Source organism: Trichoderma virens, assembly GCF_000170995.1.
Source record: "Trichoderma virens Gv29-8 chromosome Unknown TRIVIscaffold_80, whole genome shotgun sequence".
Lineage (NCBI taxonomy): Eukaryota > Fungi > Ascomycota > Sordariomycetes > Hypocreales > Hypocreaceae > Trichoderma > Trichoderma virens.
In genome coordinates this window covers 537,322-559,708 of record NW_014013669.1, presented here as the reverse complement: position 1 = coordinate 559,708, position 22,387 = coordinate 537,322, and the positions used below count along the sequence as shown (strand labels likewise).

The 22,387-nt window shown below is 45.1% G+C and overlaps 7 protein-coding genes across 7 annotated transcripts; 3 read left to right on the top strand and 4 right to left on the bottom strand.

Moving 5' to 3' along the window:
- Window positions 1-1,462: 1,462 nt before the first annotated feature.
- Window positions 1,463-4,660, bottom strand: TRIVIDRAFT_192964 (uncharacterized protein; the record flags this gene model as incomplete). Its single annotated transcript, XM_014099114.1, has 2 exons — window positions 1,463-3,562; window positions 3,602-4,660. The coding sequence occupies 2 exons, from the start codon at window positions 4,658-4,660 to the stop codon at window positions 1,463-1,465; spliced, it is 3,159 nt and encodes a 1,052-aa protein (XP_013954589.1).
- Window positions 4,661-5,227: 567 nt separating this feature from the next.
- On the top strand, window positions 5,228-6,585 carry TRIVIDRAFT_192963 (uncharacterized protein; the record flags this gene model as incomplete). Its single annotated transcript, XM_014099113.1, has 2 exons — window positions 5,228-5,292; window positions 5,760-6,585. 2 exons carry the CDS (start codon window positions 5,228-5,230, stop codon window positions 6,583-6,585), a joined length of 891 nt encoding a protein of 296 aa, XP_013954588.1.
- A 1,157-nt stretch (window positions 6,586-7,742) lies between these two features.
- On the top strand, window positions 7,743-8,836 carry TRIVIDRAFT_58666 (uncharacterized protein; the record flags this gene model as incomplete). Its single annotated transcript, XM_014099112.1, has 2 exons — window positions 7,743-7,850; window positions 7,916-8,836. 2 exons carry the CDS (start codon window positions 7,743-7,745, stop codon window positions 8,834-8,836), a joined length of 1,029 nt encoding a protein of 342 aa, XP_013954587.1.
- Window positions 8,837-12,688: 3,852 nt separating this feature from the next.
- On the top strand, window positions 12,689-14,221 carry TRIVIDRAFT_48400 (glycoside hydrolase family 54 protein; the record flags this gene model as incomplete). Its single annotated transcript, XM_014099111.1, has 1 exon — window positions 12,689-14,221. One exon carries the CDS (start codon window positions 12,689-12,691, stop codon window positions 14,219-14,221), a length of 1,533 nt encoding a protein of 510 aa, XP_013954586.1.
- Window positions 14,222-15,234: 1,013 nt separating this feature from the next.
- On the bottom strand, window positions 15,235-15,885 carry TRIVIDRAFT_58668 (uncharacterized protein; the record flags this gene model as incomplete). The annotated part of the gene is made up of 5 exons (XM_014099110.1): window positions 15,235-15,489; window positions 15,531-15,555; window positions 15,593-15,678; window positions 15,709-15,815; window positions 15,876-15,885. 5 exons carry the CDS (start codon window positions 15,883-15,885, stop codon window positions 15,235-15,237), a joined length of 483 nt encoding a protein of 160 aa, XP_013954585.1.
- A 1,051-nt stretch (window positions 15,886-16,936) lies between these two features.
- Window positions 16,937-17,545, bottom strand: TRIVIDRAFT_68821 (uncharacterized protein; the record flags this gene model as incomplete). Its single annotated transcript, XM_014099109.1, has 1 exon — window positions 16,937-17,545. One exon carries the CDS (start codon window positions 17,543-17,545, stop codon window positions 16,937-16,939), a length of 609 nt encoding a protein of 202 aa, XP_013954584.1.
- A 2,040-nt stretch (window positions 17,546-19,585) lies between these two features.
- Window positions 19,586-21,623, bottom strand: TRIVIDRAFT_224106 (uncharacterized protein; the record flags this gene model as incomplete). Its single annotated transcript, XM_014099108.1, has 8 exons — window positions 19,586-19,743; window positions 19,815-19,865; window positions 19,960-20,080; window positions 20,142-20,570; window positions 20,642-20,847; window positions 20,914-21,141; window positions 21,210-21,245; window positions 21,308-21,623. The coding sequence occupies 8 exons, from the start codon at window positions 21,621-21,623 to the stop codon at window positions 19,586-19,588; spliced, it is 1,545 nt and encodes a 514-aa protein (XP_013954583.1).
- Between the last annotated feature and the right edge of the window lie 764 nt (window positions 21,624-22,387).

The following is a 22,387-nucleotide window of genomic DNA, read 5'->3' as shown; positions in this document are numbered from 1 at the left end:
TAGGTTGACAGGTTTGCTGACTGAAGAGGATTAGAAATGCGTTGGTGTTGGCATGGCCATTTTGGCTAAGTGGCGGTACTACTGTGGGAGAATAATGACTGTGGTTTTCTTTCTGGGAGGCAGATTAATCGCTTGCTACGTAGTCCGTAGGTACTGTTCATCGTTGTAGCAGGTCTTATGGTTAGAAAATATAACTAGTACTCGAAAAATTGAAGTGTGAAGAAGACTGTGATTCTTGTTGGGGACGATGGATAAGTACAAGTACCTATATGTGTATAGGAGTGGGATTGGTTCATAGAGCAGCGGTCAGTGAATCACCGCTGAAACTCGCAGGTATCAGTCAGGCCCGCAGATTGAGTTGTGCCGATGAGCATCAGTCTATAAATATGTCTGATCACAAAATTAAAGATCGCCCTTATTGAATCAGGTCTTAAAACTTAGATTGAACCGCCATACTATCATCAAAGATATTCAAATATCACCCCTCAATACCCAACGGCAGCGTAGAGTAATGCGCATTTATCCCTGTCTCGTCAACATGATGCCCTGTTGATGGTAATACCTTCTACCATTTTGTATTGCGTTTGAACTTTGTTGTTCGGGTCCTTTTGCGCATTTTGAGTTTGGTCTTGAGCCCTGGTAAGCGGTTATGCTTTCTGTGCTTCTACTAGTGGTACGGCCTGAACCCCTAAGCCTAGCTTGACCGGCCGCTGCCGTGAAGGAACTGGCCATTCGACATATCGGATAGTATCAACTTCTATGAGGGGAGAGGTCCAAGATCTTCGGAGTCATCCTCGATTAGCTCTAGAGTCTCTAGGCAACGATCAAGTAGACAAATAGCGTCGCCTTCAATCTCGTAGTACTCGTCAATTTCAGGTAGATTTCGACGCATACGAAGGATCTCTCTAGAGAAAATATATGGGATGTCGTAAAGACGAACACATTATCTTGTTTCGGTTCCATTTTCGTACCTCAGAGTCATGGAGGATCTTTCGCCGTCTTCATTTTTCATATCGAAAAGAAGTTTCCTAGTCGGAGGGAAGAGATTGGATGGCTACCGAGCACGTGCCCATCCTCTTCGAATCCGTTCGGTCTTCCGCGTGACCGGAGGTCATGGTGCAATTCTTGTTAACATAGAGTGAGGGAGACTGACCTGGGTGATTAATCCAGAGGTAGGTGTGATATATGGAGAGAAGGCGGCTCTCCTGTTGACCCATGCTGTTGGTCTGGCTTCGTCGTAGAAGCTTCATTTCACTGCTGGCAAGCTGCTTGCTTGCACAACGTAACCAGTGGGAAGGGGTGAGTCAGTGCACCAAATAGAAGAACAATAAAAGAAGGGAAATAGGACAAATCACGAAAGGAAAGAAAGATAGAAAGGAAAGGAGGACGTAGAACTTCATGTGGTAAGTATCATGTTAAAATGACTAACACGTTATCTGAATGGACTCAAGTGGAACATCCTTCATACTGTACAATTGAAGCCTGGGAAGAGCCACAGACCATGTATCGCAAACGAAGCCCAACAGTATGCTTGCTTGTAATGTTCTCCAAGCTCACCACGCCGCATCTTCCCAACTGTGATACTCAAGGCCCTGGCCAGATTGATCGTCTGACTACCATCTCCTGCGTCGCTTCTCATACACTTGACTTCATTGTAGAAAGCTTCGCTGAATGCACGACCTGCAGAGCTTTTGATCGGCCATTGACAGCCTAAAACCGAAGTGGCTCCAGCATGAAGCAGGGCTGAGATGATTCCTAACGGTTCGTCTCCAGGAGCCAAATCTTGTGCGCCTGATTCACAAGCAATGAGTGTGAAATGTACGCCTCCTTGTGGTATAGCGGTATTAAACATGTCAACAACCGAGAGTTTGTCTATTCCTAGACGCGGGTTTTCCTGATTGCCGTTCTCGAAGATGTCTTCTCCATTGCTTAGAATGAGGGACGATTGAAGAACGTCTTCTTTGCAGTAGCTGGCATGACCGTGATAGTGTAACCATGTAGCTGCGGAGGATTTCTCAAGGAAACCCGATTTAGTTACTTCAGGTCCGAGTAAGACTTGACCTGGCAGAAGCGTTGATAGCTTTTCAATGTGCCTGAATATGAGACTGCGCTCGTCGGCATAGAATGGCTCTTCATAGACTCCAAAAAAAGCTGTCGTTTCTTTTGCATTCTGTTCTTCGCAATTCCTTCCGGTGGCGCAACGGTCCAAACACTGACTCAGAATTGCAGCGCTCGATGCGTAAACTACCAAATTACGCTCAATCAATGGTCTTTTGTCGAGAAATAAGGCATGTAATGGTATGTTATTGAGTTGCCCTGATGGAGAAAGCACTAAAAGATCGCCTTCCTCCGTGTAATCCGTCAGCCAGTCGACGAGAGAATTCATCTCCTGAAGCAGGCGATTGCCTGTTTTTTTATGTAGAGGATGCTCGGCCATATCCGGGTAAGTGAAAGCTTTGGAAATCCATGCTTCTACATGAGTGATCGACATCGATAATTGCTTCGACTGTGTTCTACCGTCCAATTCTCTTATAAAACATATTATCTGTGAATTATCCTCTGCTGTCGATGGTGGAACATACCAGTCAACAAACTTTACTCGTTGTCGGGAAAGGTTGGTTCTAGAAAGTGCTATATCAACGCTCTCTGGGCCTAGTTCTAGGTTCAGAGTCCGATTTCTGATTCGTGTAATCTCAGCCAGTGGAGGATACGCTTCAATACGTTTTCTAACCGAAGCAAGTTCTCGCGCTAAAAGTATGTGATTTACTCCAGGCTCATTTAGGGCGTCCAAATATTTTTGTTCTGTCTTTAAAAGATCGCAGGCCGTTTGATCGCTATTGATTCTCTGCAGTAGCTCTTTGGGAACCAATTGCTTTGCTCCGAGTGAGTCTGAGAATGCTCTGGACTTTCCTTTTTGTAGCCATGTCCAAGCTTCCGTCGGGTCTTTAAGATGTAAGCTTATGCGGACTCCTAAATTGTATATCTTGAGGCTTGAATCTTTGGCAACCAGAAGTCTTTTATTCATCAAGGATGTCAATCCTTCGATGGGTATGACACTCTGCCTCATATCGTCGCATAGTATTTCTGTTTTTCGCAATTCGTCCATAAAACCAATGAGTAACTCTCGTGATATATTTTCTGATGTCACTATTATTGCGTCGGAGAGTAGACTGCCAAGAGCCAGAGTGCTACGGATGATCAATTCAGAACTGCTTGTTTGTCGCCATAGCTGAAGAGATTTATTTGCCAGGTCCAGCGCGGACCAGAGTTGCGTTGTGGCCTGAAGTCGTTCTTCTGCAAATAAGCTTTTGTTTTCACTCAGTATTGCCCTGTAAGAAAGCCATGCCTGGAGAGCCGCCCTAGAGTACGCCTGCGCTTTAATCATTGGTGGCGCAGAAGGTAGTTGATTAAGATCGTTAAGATAATCCGTCGATAGCTTCGAACTCTCTGAGAAATTCTCCTGGCGCATCAACATGCTGACTTCAAGATCTACAACTTCGCTTCGTTTCAGAACGTCTGTTTGACTTGGTAAAAGCTTCTTCACCCTATCAATCCATGGCTTCTCAATTGATGTAGACTTCAGTTCCGGTTCATAGGACGCTCGCAAATTCTCCCATTTACCAACTAGCACACACTTCTGGATTTCACCCTCAATGTAGTCGTTCGTAGAATCCTTTTCAATCCACTCTTTCAGAATATCCATAGCAGACGATAGCCACTTGAGGTCTTCGGCGGATTTCTTTGGGTACTGCTCGGAAATGGCGAGGCGACGAAGCCCCAAGATAAAAGCAGCGTCTGAGCAAGCTTTGTAAGAATTTCCAGATTTGGCGATCTTTAGACTTTCTTCTGCTGCCTTAAGAGCTTCCATATTGCTTCCAAAACTTCCATAGATCATTGACATGGTGATAGCGAGAAGAGAATGGCTCTTTGGATCGACCTCTTCAGGAAGATTCGTGTACTGAGGCTGCAAGGCCTTGAGCGCAAAGCCATATTCCGAGGCATTTAAATTAGCTGAGCCGGCAGCGCGGACCAAAGCAGCGTTTTGCATCATCTCACTCCCCATTTCATCGGCTAGCTGCTGTTGGAGTTCTATCGCATGCTTGACTTGCTCAACATAGGCATCAACAGCTGGCTCAGAGAGAGCAGTTGTGAGGCACATCATCATTTGCGCATAATGGCTAACTTCAAAATATCTTTCCACAAGTCTTATCATTTGAACGAATTTTTCTTCGGCAGAAATTGTGCGATTAAAGGATATTCGGGAAAAATCCAGGTCGATATTACCGAAAGTATGGGAAACTTTGTTGAACAGTTTTCGTGCTTCTTTAAACGTATCTTCGGCCTTTGCGAGAATCGTATGATCAAAAGATTGTAGCTGAAATTTGAAGATCTCAGCCAGGGTGAGAGCTCTCTCTGTATCCCATTTATCGCTATGCAGTGTATCCAAAAAGTCCTGAAGCCGCTGTATCGCATCCTCTGGGGTTTTAATAAGCTGAATCTCAAATTGTAGTAGAGAGGAAGCCTCTTGTAAGCGGTCCATAGCTTGCAAGGCTCGCCGTAAAGAAGAAATAGTCGTTAAGGCAGTGGTTTTTGTGGCCCACTCATCGAGCAGGCCATGGAAGGCGGCAGCTACCATAATTTTCCAATAGAGAGACACCATTAATACCTTGAATGTCAAATTAGTCTTAGTTATTCTTACATGAATTATATAGACAACTCACTCTGTACTCTGAGATATGTGATATACACCGGGTCTCCAACGCTTCTCTTTTTGGCCCCTCAGTGCTAGAAATCAGCCGGCCTCTATCATCAGTTTCTGTAAGACTTTCGGCGGTTGTACTAAGTATAACAGGCTTATCTTAATTATTTCAGTCAACCTTAGTCATGCAGATTATACTTCGAGAAGATCATACCAAGATTCCAAGCACTGCCAAGCCGTTGCGCAATCTCGAGCGCAGTCTTGACTTTTGAAAACCTCGCAACTCGTAATGTGAGAACCCTCAAAAGTTCAAAAGCAACAGCGTCTTCATCTTGATTAGAAAATGCGAAATTTTCGCTCTCAATCTCCCCAGAAGATGGTCCTGGAACATTATCGCAAGTCTCTGCTGCTTGCCGATATCGTCCCTGAACGAGGTATAATTGGGCGGCTTCAATTGCTACCGCCCTCGTGCATCTAATGTCTTTCGGCAGCTCTTCGATAAACTGAGTTGCTTCAGTAAACTTCCCGATGGAGCAGGAAACCCGAATCTTATGCTTAATATCCTCAAGTGACGAGTGCGCAGGCTCATTCTGGTGGGTTTCCATTTTCTAATTAATTAAATATTTAAATCCGCCTGTGTGTTGCGCTGAACGAATGAAGGCTTCTATTTAAATACAGACCAAGCTGTAAAGGCAGCAAAATTTTGTAGGCAGAGAAATCCCGAAGCGGTTGGCTTTTCAGACATTAATCACTCAAGCCTATTATGAGAGCGCCTTGCAGTAGCAGCAAGCACATTGCTAATTATGCAAGGCTGTGGTCATGCGCTGAGACACATCGGACTTTTGTCTCTGGTGTGGCGGGGCACAGTTACTCGATCTTCACATTCATAATTAAATAATTCCTCAAGCCTCATCTAATCTTCTCAACACTCTTCTCCTAGCATATGTTGCAAATTTACATGTTCATCAACCATTTCGAACATTAGTTCAATGTCAGACACGACGGATCCGCAGACGCTCGGTTTTGAATCGGGTTTAGTGTTCTCAGATGAGGACGACAGCCTGTTGGGTATTCGGAACGAAGAGCGTGTGAACCGGTCACTTGCAACCCAAGACCAAATCGGCAAAACAGGCTACAGTGCTTACGTTCGACATGTTCAATACGGTACTTACGAGAGTAAATCTGCGTGTCTGCTTGGTATTGACTTCGCCTTCCGTTTTCCTCCGAAGGGATTTGGCCGCTTCTCCTCTGCGGAGATTGAAGTTACCTTTGAGAAGGCTCTCAACACTAGCAAACCCTATCTCCGCTCGACTGATGCCTCGCTGGATCCCGTTGTTGCCAATTTTGCACCTAGGCAGATACTTGGGCTGACCAAACCGCGGGACAATCACAAGATTTTGGAGATTAGCGCGCCTATCGTCTTTCACACACCTTTTGGACCAGCTCGTATGTCTGCAAAGTGGTCCAAAGAGACAACTTTCACTGAGGAAGGGCGACTTGAGGTTCATGGCAACTTGGCGCAAGATGACGATCATGACGATGGCGCAAACTCAGTCACTTGGGACCTAACAGAGAATCCAGTTAGCAAAGACGGTATTCTCCGCTCGTTCCGTGGCGTTGTCGTATTGTTTTGCCGCCCTGGAGATGCTTTTTGGATGCGCGTATCCGTGAAACCTGTGGTGAAGTTCGCATTAGATCCACGAAGGTTGTTGACTAAGAGACTGGTGGGTGATAGAGATGAACCTGTACTGCTCAATGGGCGGCAAAGCCTGGGTAACTCGTCATGCTTGAATTACAGTGAATTTGATCATGAGGACTTCCCCTGGCAGGACATGTTGAATCTACCGCAACCACTAGGGATCACGGATGGAGGACAAGTGGCCTAGTGGCGGCTATCTTGTCAGCGAGCTTCAAATCTTTTAGTAGTAATCTGGGAAGCAGCCGTCTGGTTAGATTATGGAGTAGGCGAGCTTAGAATTAAAACCTTTGCCCGGTAGGTTTGGGCCAGGTAGCATTGAGCCAAATATGTGGACATCATCTAGCGGTCATCTACTCCGTGCGCAGCTCTATTAAAGATAAAGGTTGTGATAACTAAATCCCATTGGCGTCAATGTTAGCTTACTGCTCAAGGATTTTGGACTTTATCAGCTTGCAATTACTATAGTTCTGTGATTGACTTCTAATGTACTCAGATATTTGGAACCAGCCAGCTGATAGATTCAACTGTTGATTCTCACAAGCCCTCAAAATATTAATTAAAGAGTGGACTGCGGGCTATAACTTACAATCAGGACACATCATCAACATTGGCTCGCAAATGGTCTGTTTTGTCATGCTCGCAACTAATTTCCCTTCCTCGTTCCAAAATCTCCCTTCACTATATGCTGTTGCATTTCCGGCGGTATTTGACCTCTGCTCCACTACATGCCAAGACTGCATATTTAATTCAGGCGTAAAGATCCGCAGAGAAAATTCCATGGAATACGAGAAAATACGCCAGTCCTTTGTCTGAATAGAATGCTAATGCGGATGCTCGCTCAGCCTCACTGCTTAGCACACTTAATACTCGAAACTTCTCTGTGGTAACCACGGCCGGTATGGCGATGGCGGGGCGCCGGATATTTGCTATATGGTCATAGACTCGGCGTTGTTGAAACCCACAGTCCTGGATCTGCGGAAGATGAATCGACAAGGATGGTTGGTTAAAGCTACATGTACCTAGCCATAAAAAATGTAGATGTAATCGTAAGGTGACAACCAACCACTAGGTACCTATAATTCTTGTCACATTTTAGTATTTCCTACTTCGTACAGTGCCTTGTAGTACTCCATGAGGTTGTGCTGTCTTACCGAGGTTAGATTTCTGGCTCTTAAAGCCCATGCCAATCCACGCGTATTAGTATTCCAGTATAACTAGCGAGCTGTTGCCTTTACTTCAAAACTTGTGTCATTTGTTGGTTTATTCATATAACTTACGCACCATATTTGCATATAACCTGGTACAATCTCTGTTCCACAACCCGCATGCTTCTTTCCAAGTAAAATGTCACTAAAGAATCGCAAAGACCGGCCGCTTGTTGTCTGGCTTGGCCGCCCGAGACATGATGGAGGAGATAATCTTTCAGCTTTTCGGAATGACTTCGACAATGCTGTACGCGGGCTGAGTTACCTTAAAAAGTAGTCTCAAATGAATGGCTAATCCTCTCTCTCTGCCAGATTCTCGACGCTGAAAATCGCAATGAAGTAAAAGCAAAACTCCCAGCTCTTATAGCAAAGCATGGCTCTATCGACGCTTTAGTTGTACCAATGGGCACAATGACGTATGCACCTTTTGACCAAGATCTTCTCAGTCCATTAGCCGCCGGGTATGGCATTACCGCCTCGTTTAAGGCAGGATACGATGAGTTTGACGTTGAATGGATAACAAGACAGGGAATATGGCTATGTAATCCAACCGAAGCAGTGGTTGAGTCTACTTCCAACATGGCTATGTTCCTAATTCTCGCTATTGTACGCGATACGTATCGTGCACAGCAGACTATCCGGAGCGGTTCTTGGCTCGATCATCTATATCCCACTCACCATGTCACGGGTATGAGGATTGGCATCATTGGAATGGGAAAAATGGGAAAGCGAATAGCGTCAAAGGCGAAAGCTTTCAACATGCGCATAAAATATTTCAATCGCCGTCGATTGAGCAATCAGGAGGAGATCCTGTACAGCGCCTCATATTGTGACTCTCTACATGCTTTGCCAAGCACGTCGGATGTTGTGTCGATCAACTGCCCACTCAATGGCGATACTCGCAATCTCATTTCTACAGCCGAGTTTGCGACAATGAGGCATGGTACTTACTTAGTGAACACGGCACGCGGAGCCATTGTCGATGAAGATGCGTTAATCCAGGCTATTGATTGTGGCAAAATTGCTCGAGCTGGGCTTGATGTGTTTTGCAGCGAATCTCGTATCAACAGCTATTTCCAAGAAAGCGATAAGGTCATATGCCAGCCCCATATGAGAGGCCTTACTCAAGGAGCATATAAGCTTGCTGAGATGGAATGTCTGGAAAATATTCGAACCTACTTTAAAACTTGGAAGCCTATCAATCCGGTTAATGATCTTTCGGCTCTACTTTAGAAAGTACAGACAGAGAGCAGATGTCAGCCATACATATCACAACTGGGTAATACTGGCGGGTCCGTGAGAAGTTTCGCCCTCAAAGGAGGTTGATGGGAATCAACAACCCTCTGCGAAGATGGATGTATTTTCAGATAAACATTACATAAAGGAATAACGTGCACTAGCCACTAATCAGATATGAAGGTATCCAAAGAAGGTTCTACATGCCAGGATATTACTATTAAAATTTTACAATGTTGTATCATACGATAATAGCGGCTACTTCACATACAAAGAAGGGGAAAGTATGGTATCAGAAGGGACACGCAAAAGTAGCAAAAGTATTGGATGAGATATTTCGACGGTATAATGTAAGTACTCCGCTGCACTTTACGAAAACTGCTCTTGTGGTATAGTATTGTGTTAGACTAAACTTTGTCATCCATCGCCATTGCTCCAACAAATGGCGAAGCTGAAATCGCTCCGTGTCAGATTATAGCGCAGTGGAATATTTTTATCCAATCCTGTCGCGCTGTTTACAGGAGATCTCCTGCTCCCGTGTCTAAATTCTAAATAGGTCTATTCATAGTCTATATCCTGCCAATTGCCTATCATTCCCGAATCCCACTCCTCAATGCCACGAGGCGTTCGTATCGCCGTTGGCAAATCTTCCATATCAATGAACTAGGTTCACGGTAGAAACATGGTACCACTGCCTGCCTAGCAAGCATCAAGTTAACCAAGACATCCGAGCGCAGTTGATCTCTACATACATAGTTCATGGCCTTCGGACTGCTACCCGAGCCGATGACATGATCATAGCAGTTTCAGTACGTAAACCTTTAGCTTGTAAATGGAAAGCTGGGATTTTTACGCTTCACTTTGTATTTCCGAGGCAAATGAAGGTTTGTATTGGGAGTACCGTGCCGCATAGTATCGGTGCGTCTTCATTTCGTATGCATTCAAAAGCATTCCTGTCTTTGTCAAATCCGTAACCCCAAACTCGTGACCGTTAGTTGATGCTGGTGGCGATGACGTTGAGGCTCACGGTGCTCACGGCTACCTACTCAATCAATTCACGAGAGGCAGTTCTAATAACCGTAAAGATAAATGGGGTGGATCTGTCGAAAACCGCAACCGCTTTCTGTTGGAAGTCGTCAAGGCTGTTGTGGACGAGGTAGGCGCGGACAGAACTGGTATTCGCCTAAGTCCCTTTTTAGAACATATCAAGACGCATACTGAGTACTTCGAGGACACATGGAAAGAGACCGGACATATTCTTTCTAGCCTCAGGAAACTAAATATTAAGCTCGCATATATGTTGTTTGTGGAGCCTCGCTTTAACCCCTCCTGACACGACAGGAAACCACCGTCAGCACTCCTAACCCCTTTGAAGATCGCGAACAAACGTTGTTGACATTTTTGGAGCAGTGGGATAAATTCTCGTCCTTTATTGTCGCTGGAGGATATACACTGGAGAACGCCACCAAGACGCTAGACGAGAAACATAAGAAGTATGACGTCGTGCTCGCCTTGAGGGGTATCATATCTCGAATCCGGATCCTCTAACCTCCTACAACCGGCCGACATTCTACACTCCGATGAGCGTTGAAAAATATAACGATTCCCCTTTCAGTAAAGAGGCTATTGATGCCGGCATAACTCCCTATACGACGTCGCAAGACGTATAACAGTGAGAATATATGATACTAGTGCCAGCAGTTGGCTATATTCTGGGTACAAACGTGGGGCTGGTATTCTTCTGCTAAATCCTTGAGCTTCCTCTGCAGAATGTAGACAAGTCACTATCCAACAAAGTAACTGGGTTCCTCCATCAGTTAGCGGCTTTGGAAAGTGGCTGTACTTTGTGTTCTCAGGTCCATTTAGATACAAGGCGACCACCTTGGCTTTGACTCTATGTTTCGTTACATGTCTTAAACGTCCCAGAAGTGAGACTACTAACCGAGCTGGATTCCGCATAATCCTAGTGCTACTTCAGGGCTTCCCCCCCTCTATACGTGGCGAAAAGGCCTCAAATATGAGTTTTGGGGTTTGCCTTCTTCTGAAGTTACCGTCGTGATAAAACTTCATGGATTGTGTTCTAGCCGTGAGTAATACTAATTTGTGTTCGGAACCGTGAAAAACGAATTATTACAGGGTAATTTCAAGGTTCCTTTAGCCAAGTTGATGCTGCCGAAAATTTACCTACCTAAATAAGTAATCTGAATACATATGTAAGTGGATCTCCTGCCTGAGAGGGAAACCCGCTGTTATTGTGGTTACTGATTCTGCAAACGAAATGAATTTTACACTCTACAAGCAGATTTACAGCAAATACGCCTTTTATTTTGCAGGTTTAAGGAATCATCATTAGAGGAGAATGGGATTTTTCTTTTGTTGGATATTTTGTTTTGTTGGTGGTATTTTCCGATCTGTTCTATTCCACGGTCCGTTCACTGTCATGTGTCGCATTAGCACGTGCTCCCTCCCGAGGATACTTTGTTCCAGCTGATCTGGCCCGTTTGGGACTTGCGAAGCTCGATGGCTAGTCATCCGCACACTTCATCTCTAGATCGGCTCCATTGCCGTTGCCATGATTGGGCAATAAACGACAAATAGATCATGTCCCAGCGACATCTGCTCGCTTCCGCTTCGGCAGGGGCTTTCCCCACAGGAATGCAACTTTGTGCTTCCGTGGGCAGCGACCAGAACGCAGTCATGCCCCCGTCACGAGGGATCTGCCGATGCAGAGTACAAACTTTGTGAGCAAATTCATCGGTATCATCTTTTGGGAGGTCGCTTCTCGGACTTAAGCCCAAATTCCTGTCGCGAGGAAGCTTCGAGGTACAGTGAGATGCAGCTCGAACGATGCAACAAGAACATATGATACTGCCTCAGGACGGCTTTAATCCCCGAAACCAACAAGGTTTCCCCACGATAACAGTGGGTACTTGTTTGATCCTTCTCCAGGCAGCGCTGGACTTTGTATTATTATTGGTACGCTTAGTGGAAATTCCCGCAAGGGCCAAATTCAGCAAGCCGAAATGAAACTACTTAAGTAGCCTGGTGACTAGTGAAGCGGTATTCTGTTTCAAGCGTTGGGTAGAATCTTGTTAATATCTTGCCGGGACTGGGGTAGTCCGTCATAGTCTCCGATGACGCCGGTAGTTTGAAGGAAAGTTTATGAGTAAGAGCTAAGTAAAGCCGAATAAGTTAACAACTATTGAGGGTATTTAACCAGCTTTACCCAATAGAACCTTCTCTTACATGCATCTCGCTTCCCGTGTGTACTAATTTATCCAAACTTAAACATCCAGCTATTAGCCAGATTGTTTCATCTTACCAACTTTCTATAGGATTCAAATCTTAGTAAAACATCAGAAAGATGTGAACTTAGTAGGAAGTTGTTGGTACATCTTTGATTCGTTTTTGATCCGTGCCCTAGCGGTGACCTCATGTCATGGTTGTCATGAGATCCGTTTTGCGTAAAGTTAAAGAGTGGAAAACAAGGCACAAGGCCACAATTGGCACGGGACTATCTCGGCCATTCCAAATTAATGTTTAAGACTACTGCAATCTGCATGTTGAGTTAGATCCCATTGAGAGAAAGGGAGACACACAGGTAGTATTCGCAAATATATACAATACTATCCCATAAATGTGAGGGCAATCTCCTGCCTCTTTAGTAATAGATGTTTCTACCAGGGATAGTAAACAGATATTTCGTTGTGCTTGATCAGGAACATTGGTAAAATGGATAGACATTGTGTAGCTTAAAAACCCTACGATATCGCCCTCTTGCTGTGGTAGCTGATCAACACTCTCGTCGACCCATCTCATTGTGCCCCCAGACAAACGACCATATCCGATATGTTCTCCGGACTGAATCATCGGCGCTCTAGCGTCCTTGCTTTTGGCCTTGTTGCCACAAGTTCTCTTGCTACTGCCGGACCCTGCGATATCTACTCATCTGGTGGTACGCCCTGTGTTGCTGCGCATAGTACAACCCGTGCTTTATATGGGGCTTATTCCGGGCCGCTGTACCAAGTATCACGCGGATCTGATGGTGCTACGACTAATATAACGCCACTTTCTGCGGGTGGCGTTGCCAATGCCGCTGCTCAAGATTCCTTCTGTGCCGGCACGACTTGCCTCATCACCATTATCTATGACCAATCTGGCCATGGTAATCACCTTACCCAGGCTCCACCTGGAGGTGCTGCGAGCGGACCTCAGCCCAATGGCTTTGACAATTTGGCCAGCGCTGTTGGAGCACCGGTTCGGTTGAACGGCCAAAAGGCGTATGGCGTCTTCATCGCGCCTTTCACTGGATATCGCAATAACGCTGCTAATGGCACGGCCACGGGTGACGCATCGGAGGGCTTATATGCTGTCTTTGATGGAACTCACTATAATACGGCTTGTTGCTTTGATTATGGCAACGCTGAGACCAACAGTCGCGACACGGGCAACGGCCATATGGAAGCCATCTACTTTGGCACTGGCGATGGTTCTGGTCGTGGAACTGGATCTGGCAGCGGTCCATGGATCATGGCAGATCTTGAGAACGGCCTGTTCTCCGGTCTTAGCCCTATTAACAACCCTGCTGACCCGACCATATCATCTCGATTCGTCACTGCGGTCGTTAAGGGCGAGCCAAATCAGTGGGCGATCCGCGGCGGTGATGCGACATCTGGAACGCTTTCGACATTTTACAACGGCGCACGCCCTTCAGGTGGCTATAATCCAATGAGTAAAGAGGGTGCTATTATTCTTGGCATTGGCGGAGATAATAGTGATGGTGCCCAAGGCACGTTCTACGAAGGTGTCATGACCTCTGGCTACCCGTCAGACAGCACGGAGAACTCAGTCCAGGCCGATATTGTAGCGGCTAAATATGTATACGACACTTCCTTGATGACTAGTGGCCCTGCTCTTAATGTCGGCTCCTCCATCTCACTGAGAGCTACGACTGCCTGCTGCACGACGCGCTATATTGCGCACACCGGCGCCACTGTTAACACTCAGGTTGTCTCAACATCTAGCAGCACTGCCCTCAAGCAACAAGCTAGCTGGACAGTCCGTACAGGTCTGGGAAACAGTGCCTGCTTTTCTTTTGAATCTAATGATACTCCTGGAAGCTTCATCCGACACTCCAACTATCAGCTCATGGTCAATGCCAACGACGGCAGCAAGATCTTCCATGAAGACGCAACATTCTGTCCACAGGCTGGACTCAACGGTCAGGGCAATTCATTCCGTTCGTGGAGCTATCCTACCCGTTATTGGCGTCATTATAATGCTTTGGGTTATATCGCCAGTAACGGCGGCGAGCATGAATTTGACTCTGCTACCTTGTTCAACGACGACGTGAGCTTCGTGGTCAGCGCTGGCTTTGCTTAGTCCCACAATGACTGGGCAGCATCGTTGTGACATTTGTCTAAGTCGCGTCTCTCCCAAGTCATTTTCCTGCCTGGCTTGTTTGCTGTCGTCTACGAGGGAAAAGAGGAACATTGTATATAGACATATAGTCCGACTTGAACATAGTAGCCAGCACCTCTAGCGTATATAAACAACTATTTGAAGATGATATAAATGAAATGTAGAGCCTGAATTTCCCTGTTTGTAGCCTTATGTAAATGAAGCAGTTGACAAGGTTGATTGAGAGACTACATGTACTGCGGGCCGGCTTGAAACTGAACATAAGATACTGTACCTAATTACCACCCATCTTCTTTAATAAACGCACTGGGAGGGAAGATAAATTTGGAAAACGTGCAAGGTTGCATATCAATTTAGTTAAGATGGTTCCTTGAGATGATAGGTACTTTGTCTATATGACCTCTCTTCATGCCAGAATAGCTATGCGATTCACATTTGTCTTGAATATTTTTGCAATCAGACTGTATACTGTGTTTATGTTGCATCTCTTTTAGCCGCATTCGGGTTGCCTGGTTCCATTTGCCAACATCTCTCCTCAGAATTGCATGTACTCCCATATCTTGCCTAACTGCATCAAATTCCTGTAATTCTGTGTATCTCGAGATAGCTATAGCATCTAATGTTGTTACACCAACGCGTCACTCTTGATTGATACCTCAGTTATGGATTATATAGATCCCAATGTGCTTAGTGTGGCATCTTTCTTCGGAGTCCATGCATGAGATTGCGACTTCTTTGTAAAAGCAGTCTCGTATCTGCATCTGAGTATCTTCCCATCTGTGAAAAGACCGCTCCACAAGTAAATAGTCAAGCCATTGGTCCACCGTAGTACACTTCAATAGAAATACCACATGGATTGCGCTATCTTTAGGATGCGTCGTAGCTGGTCCGCAAGCACTTCTTTATGAGGCGAGTTCTGCTTACCACGTCATCAAGCAGGCCTGTGATTTGTGGAGAAAAAGACACGCTCAGACTCATTCCGTTGATGATCCCCAAACAAAGGCTTTCAATTTATCGTATGACACAGCGAGATCCTCATTCACAAGAACCATGTCGTAAAGCCCAGAAGCATCTACTTGCTCAAGCTCGCGTTTTGCTCGCCCAAGTCTCTTTTCTATGCTTGCATCAGTCTCCGTGCTGCGTTTCCGAAGTCGAGTTTCCAGTTCATCGAAACTTGGTGGCTTAATGAAAACGTAACGGGGGTCTATGATGGCCCTCTCGCGCATTTGCTTTACACCTTCGATATCAATCTCCACCACCACTACCAAACCCTTTGCCATTTAGTCTCTGATGGTCTGTTTGCTGGTACCGTAGTAGTTGCCGCTGAAACACGTATATTCGACGAAAGCACTTTCGGCAATGAGTGATTTGAAATCGGGCTCCGAAACGTAGAAATACGTGTTTCCTTTTGTTTCGCCCTCTCGAGGCTGACGCGTAGTATGGGATACTGTCCTCGTAAATATGCCAGGATGTGCGTCATCCAGCATCTGAATCAAGGTTCCCTTCCCAACCCCCGAAGGTCCAGATATAATAATTGGTCGAACGACTATCGGTTCTGTTTGTGGTCTTGTCAGCTCAAGTTCCAGACAAGCCCGTTGAGATGGACACGACATACTGGAAGCCATCATGGATATGACTCTGAGAGTAATCGGAGTTGAAGACAAGATGTTGCCTACTTTGGAGGCGCAGTTCTCTTGAAATGGTTTAAGGTTTTGGAGAGGATAAATTAATCCCCCGCTAGCGGTTAGTTGAAACACCTAGTCAGGGATCAACCCGCTAATTTGGTCTCAAAGGCGGTTTAGGAGGCGGAATACGCCACTGCGGGAAGATCCCGAGCCAGCTGAAGTACAGCAGTCAGGTACCTAATATAGCGTGGAGGCTGATTACTTGTGTCTGCTGCTTTTTATAGGGGGAAAATACAGGTACGGTGATATCCCCATTCTGATGTCTGACTTGGCATATTGAAAGCCATCAAATTGCAAATACATCATCTGCGTGGGAGAAATATTGATGTAGAAATGACCTGATGCGTGATCGCTCGCTTTACGATAATGGTTTCCCATCGCTTAGACGAGGGATCTTTGGCCCTTATCGTATCGTCAGTGCTGCATCAAATCGGTTTCTTGCTATTTCTGCCCTTCTGCTTGAGCTCCATCCCAATTGCCCTATCTGGATCTATACAATTTTATGAGATACATTGCTAGATCCAGTGAGAGTAATATACACTCCATTGACTGGAAATAATTGCATAATTACAGAATGACATTCTAGCCAGAGCTCCACCGACAAATGCCAGCAGCCGAGGAGCTTATGTTCCTCTTTTTGTTTCTTAGAACCAATTAGACATCATATGGAAGTTCCTCACACGATTATAGATTGCGGCATGTTGCGAATACCCATGTAGTATCTAAGCTTAGCTCTCTTGCTCCAAAGGACATTAAATTATTATGTATGAGCATCTAGAAAATGAAGTTGAAAGAGTAACAAAGTTAGATGACAAAGAGTGACATCTTTAAATGACAAAGAGTGACAATATTTGATACAATAACAATGTTCGATGATAAAGAGTGACAACATAATGTTAGATGATAACCGTGCTGCGCGTCGACCCCGCTAACCCTATTTCAACCCCCTAACAACTCCCTGGCCGAATATGATACATCATATCACGACCTCTTAACAAAACTGTCTTCCATTCTGATCCTGGACCATAAAGCCAGACACTCCAAACTCATCCGGGACAGTCCCCGCTGCGTCCAGGAAAGTTAATGGGGCCGGGGCTCCAGCTTGTGGGTTATTCCCAGGCTGCAACAGCGCAAAACCTTTGCTCGAATTGGTATTATAGGCAAGCGTTACGTCGGTCGGCAGATTGGGGCTGCTGTATAGAGTGCACGACCTCATGTTGTCATCCCCAGGCATGAAAGTATGCTTCCACACCCAGTTCGTGCAGCTAGTTGGGTTTTCAAGACATTGAGCGGCACAGTCGCAGGCAGTCCTGAAGCCATCTCTGAAGAAGAAATGCCGCTCTGTGACGACGCCCGTTATGTCGATACCCCGATAGTAGCGGACGCAGCCGCCATCATTATTTGGAGCCTGCAGATTCGGGAAGCGTTGCTTGGTGATTTTGTTCTTGCAGATTGCCCAATCAGAGTAGCGATTAAAGTCTGGGAAGATGTTGGGGTCCGGGGTGTGGCTCTTATTACCACGGCCGCCGTGATGGGTGAGAGGACTCGCCAGAGCGGTGGAGGAGAGAGCGACAGCGAGGATTGTCGAAGTGAAGTGCATTTTGGCGAGGAGATTTGTGTTGGAGAGTAAGGTAGATAGGAATGATCTGTGGCGGAATGGTGAATGATGGAAAGTCTTGTGATTGATGATTGTGATTGATGATGGTGAGAGAGTACGCATCTCTTGGCATGATGGACCCTTTTATATAGATATCAGCATGGCAGGCGCTTTCAATAATCTATAAATACGGCCATCTATTGCAGTGTGTGAATGAGGTTGATCTGCCACAGCTTGAAGTCGTCCGTCAGAATGCAATAATTCCAGGGTGGCGCGGATGGTTTTTAGCCCGAAGCCACGACTACACATGTGGCTCAAACTTGAAGATGACGAGAATAGTCTGTGGTTCGCCATCGATAGTGATTCTATATGATACTTGTGGATGTTCGGCAATGTTAGCTGCTCAATTGCGGCAGTGCGGTGACAGTCCAATCAAGCCTCGTCCTAAATAAAACTAGTGGCTGCTGACTGGCGGATACATGTACATGTAGTCTTAACAATTGATGCCACAGCGGGAGTACCCTTCCTTCTCATAGGCACCGACGTCCATACGATGTCCGTTTAACATCTTATTCGAGAGAAGCTGAGAACATTTGCTCGTGAATTAAAAGAATAGTGTATATTTTTAGTATTGGATTGAATCTTTCTTCCTGTCCTAGATGCCTAATAAACGAGCCGAAAAAATTAACTTTGACTAACGGTCTATTTGTATTCCGTGAAAACGCCGGTCCCGGCTGGCGAGAGATGGGGAGGAGAAGAGTAAAAGAAATAGTGGACAGTGATATGATAGGGGAAGGGTAATCATAATGTAATAATATAAATTGTGGGTGGGGGGATATTCTGTGTTGACTTTGTTAATATTAGAGTTACTCTAGGCATCTCTTTGGTATACGCATATAGCTACACACTGAACTAGCTACATTGATGTTTTGGAAGTGAACACCAGGAAACTGCTACCTGATTAAGGTCATTTTTATCTCATTAAAAGTAACCAAAATGTTATGTACCCTTCTATGCTCTTTAGACAATATAGACACCCAGTGGTTTAATGTAACATTAGATAAATATAAATCTAGAACTTGTAATTATCATTCGGATTAAGGACTATTATTACACAAAACTGCTACAACTTATCCTCTACGCTGACATAAACCTACATCTTGGTTTATTGCCTTGGGAACTTTTTTCTATTCTTGGAGTATAGGACTGGGATAGTACGATAGTTATCTAGTGACAAGTGATAGTTTTTTATAATTTTGGTGTTGCCCCATGGATGATAGAAACAGAAATAGCTATTTCAACATGTAATATCAGGATACAAGGTACCTTAGCAAATGTCTGGAGGCAAGAAGCTGTAGTGGAAGATATAATCCAACGTTCAGCTTGTCCCTTATAGCTCAAACAAAGCTATAAAAGAAGAGGCTGTCCCTCTTTGTTGAACAGGTTCAGAGATAAATCCAGTCTTTGTTGTATACTTAAGTGCAGGATGGTGGCTAGTCCAGGGTTGTTCACCTCTTTGACTCCATCACTCTTCCCTGCGTTCGATATCTCCTGACAGCAGAGCACCTTGGGCATCCTTGCCCAAGTTCTTGGTATACTGCATATCTACTCATTTAATATAAATAACTGCATTTGCCTGCCATTATGGATCTCTATTATTATTATTATTATTAGTCGTTTATTCTTACTAAGCCAAGATGCTACTTAGTAAATAATAAGATCGAAGTAAAAAAGAGAAAGCTCTATGAGAGGGCTTGATAATTTCAGAGGCGACGTGGATGACATTACCTATGCTCCAAGTATTCAGAAAAGAACAATTAGGTAGAGATTTGATGAAAAGTATCACCAAGATCACTCAAAGTGGCACCCTACAACTTATGTTTCACCCAGACGAATTCCCCTCTTCTCATTAAATAGCATGCTTAGGTGAGCGATGACCGAGCTTTCTCTGCGGACTTATCTGAATTGTTTGCTATTTCGAAGTAGAGCTCCGACTTTCTTATAGTATACTATTCTTTCTTTTCATAGTTCTTTGTTGTACTTCTAGAATGTTCTCTCTCTTGGCAAGAAAGCAACCTTGACATTCTCCAAATGCACAGAAAACATGCATATTTCCTTCACCTCTTCCAGCCCGTCTAGATGAAGTGTAAAATCCATTAAGATCTGAGCTAGCATGATATTCATAGCCACGAGAGCAAGTTCTAGAGTTCAAACGGATACATGTAAGCAACGCTAGGATTTATCAGCAAAGGGAGGAACCACATATACTTACGTTTACCGGGACAGCTGCGAGTCACTCCGCCAAACTCCAACGAGCATTTTTCTGTGAAAGACATCAGTTTCATTTCCTCATATATAGCGCGCAGAAGTGTATTAACAAATATTATCTGTCTTGATACGACAAGGAGAAAACTCACCCATCTCATATCGAATGTCTTGACTCGCTTCCAGCCAGCGCTGTGGTCTGAACTCGTCTGCGTCATGCCCGAAAATGGATTTATCGCGGTGCAGAACCCAAGGAGAAATCCCAACGGTGGTCTATAAATATTATTAATCCACTTTGTGCTAATTGGGTGCTTGTTCAATTAACACTACTCACGCCTTCAGGTAAGAAATAACCATCAATCTCTGCTCCTCCCTTTGGTACGACGCGAGGCAGTGTGGTCCCCGTCGTCGGGTGATAACGCATAGCTTCCGCTAAACATGCCTGAAAATAGGGAAGCTGTTTAGTCTCTTCGAAAGTGGGAGATGCTGATATCTGGCCTTGCTCACGCGCAGCGTCGAGCTCAGCATGTAACCTTTTTTGGCAGCCGGGTGTGCTGGCTATGAGAGTCAGCGTGGCCGTTAGAGTAATTCCCATGGTATCAAATCCGGCGTAAAGCGTTGTGAATGCCATAGCAATGACATCGTCGCGCTTTAGTTGCGGATTTTGCAATCGCAGGCCAATCAGCTTTGCCAAGATGTCTTGGTACTCGGGAGCAATGCTATCCGTGCTCTCTAGACGGGGTTCCATTTGGCTCAAACACCACTTCCCATGAGGCAGTCAGTCGGCCTGTGTGAGTTATACATTCAAGGACAAAAGGGATCAGCGCAACGTACGGGAACTGCGGGATAAGGGGCGTGTTTGTCAAATAAGTGAATACCGAAGCGCTTTATTACCCAGCTGTTGAAGTCGTATAGCCAAGGAAAGAGACCCGACCAATGCGCATAGGCAGACGAGATCTCATTTGCACTTATAGATCCGTCATCTTTGCCTACATCCAGGAGACCAAGGCGTTTTGAAAACAATAAGTTGGTCAAGAGGTCTAAGGAATAATCTTGGTCAACACACCTACTTTCAGCTCAAGCTAACGGCCGTCTGTTGTGCTCACCAATGGAAAACAGATTAATCCACAATGAGAGGTCAACTTTCTCTCCATTATTCCCCATGATTACTTCCGCAAACCGTGAGATGACTTGATGCATCCCATCTTGGAGATCTTGCATTGCACGCACTGTGTACGCAGGGGTGATGAGTCGACGGTGAGTGCGGTACTGAGCCATGTCCGTCTCTCCCATGAGATTAAAGGCCTCTTTCTCCTTGCGGGAACCACAACAAACTTGGTGGTGGAAATTAAATCAGCTTCCACGTCCAAAATCTAGTCTAACAAATGGTATTTTCACATACCGTACCAGTCTGATTTCTCAAATCGACTTCCAGCTCCTATTGAGGAATCGACAACTCAGTTTATGAAAAGCTCTTTTCAATACGGGAGAGAAATGTACCATACAACAGCTGCATTGCCTGTGGACTGGATACGCTGACCTCCTTTGGACCAATTCTAACCACGGAGCCATAGCGATGGTGAAGAGCTATCTCAATGCGATGCATCTTTAGGCTTCGGAACTGGCGGCCCAGCCATAGTCTAGTTAGACTTGCAACCACGGGTCCAGGCACTTTGGCCAGTGGATGGAATATACGCTGGTAAGTGCCATACAAGATGGATGTAGCAATCCCAATAGCAAGCGTAAGCCGGAAAGGACGATTACTGACGTCTAGAAGTCTATCATAGACTGACTGAATGAAAGATGATAGTGCCATGATTGATTTGCACTCCCTGACAAGGGCTTGATCAACTATTTTGCAGTATTCAGCCCTGCCTCTACGCTCCGTATAAGAAGGTAACTATTAGCTCGAAAGCAAAACGTCCAATCTCGAAGTACGATCTAGATATATTAGGGTAGTAATGGCTGCTAATTTTTGGACTCGGTTCTAAACTCGGGCAAACTTTAGATCGGGCCCCCATCTAGAGCAGGGGTCATTGGGTTTGGAAAAGAGTTTGTCTTGATGATTCATGTCTGACAGATGGACTTTATGTAATACCGATGTGGCACTTGTAAAATCCAAAGCTCTCCCCCCCCACTCGCGCTATTCCGGAAATGAAGATAGAACAGCCGAGGATTTGATATGTTTTTTGAATAATAGTATTGAGTCCACGGTTTAATGAAACAGGTTAGAAGGGATAAATACTAGTGATAAACCAGCACTACTGTTTATACGAAGTACTTAAGGGGAGGTTTAAACAAAGCTGGGTTTGTGCCCCTTGCTAGTGTGATTACTTGAGTAATCTGCAAAATCGATTAAGCGTTTCCGTCTGATGTTGGCTCCCCAATATGGGCCGTTGCATTGTTTTTTTGCATCTGATTCCCCAGATGGAGTGAGAATTTATAGTTAAACTCGGCCCGAAGCCAGAGCAACGCCACTCTGGTGGCCCTGTAATATTGCTTGGCTTGAAGGATATTACGCTACTTGTTCCACTTATCTAGTATTTCGTAGCACAACCTGGGCACTTCAAGTACGGATCC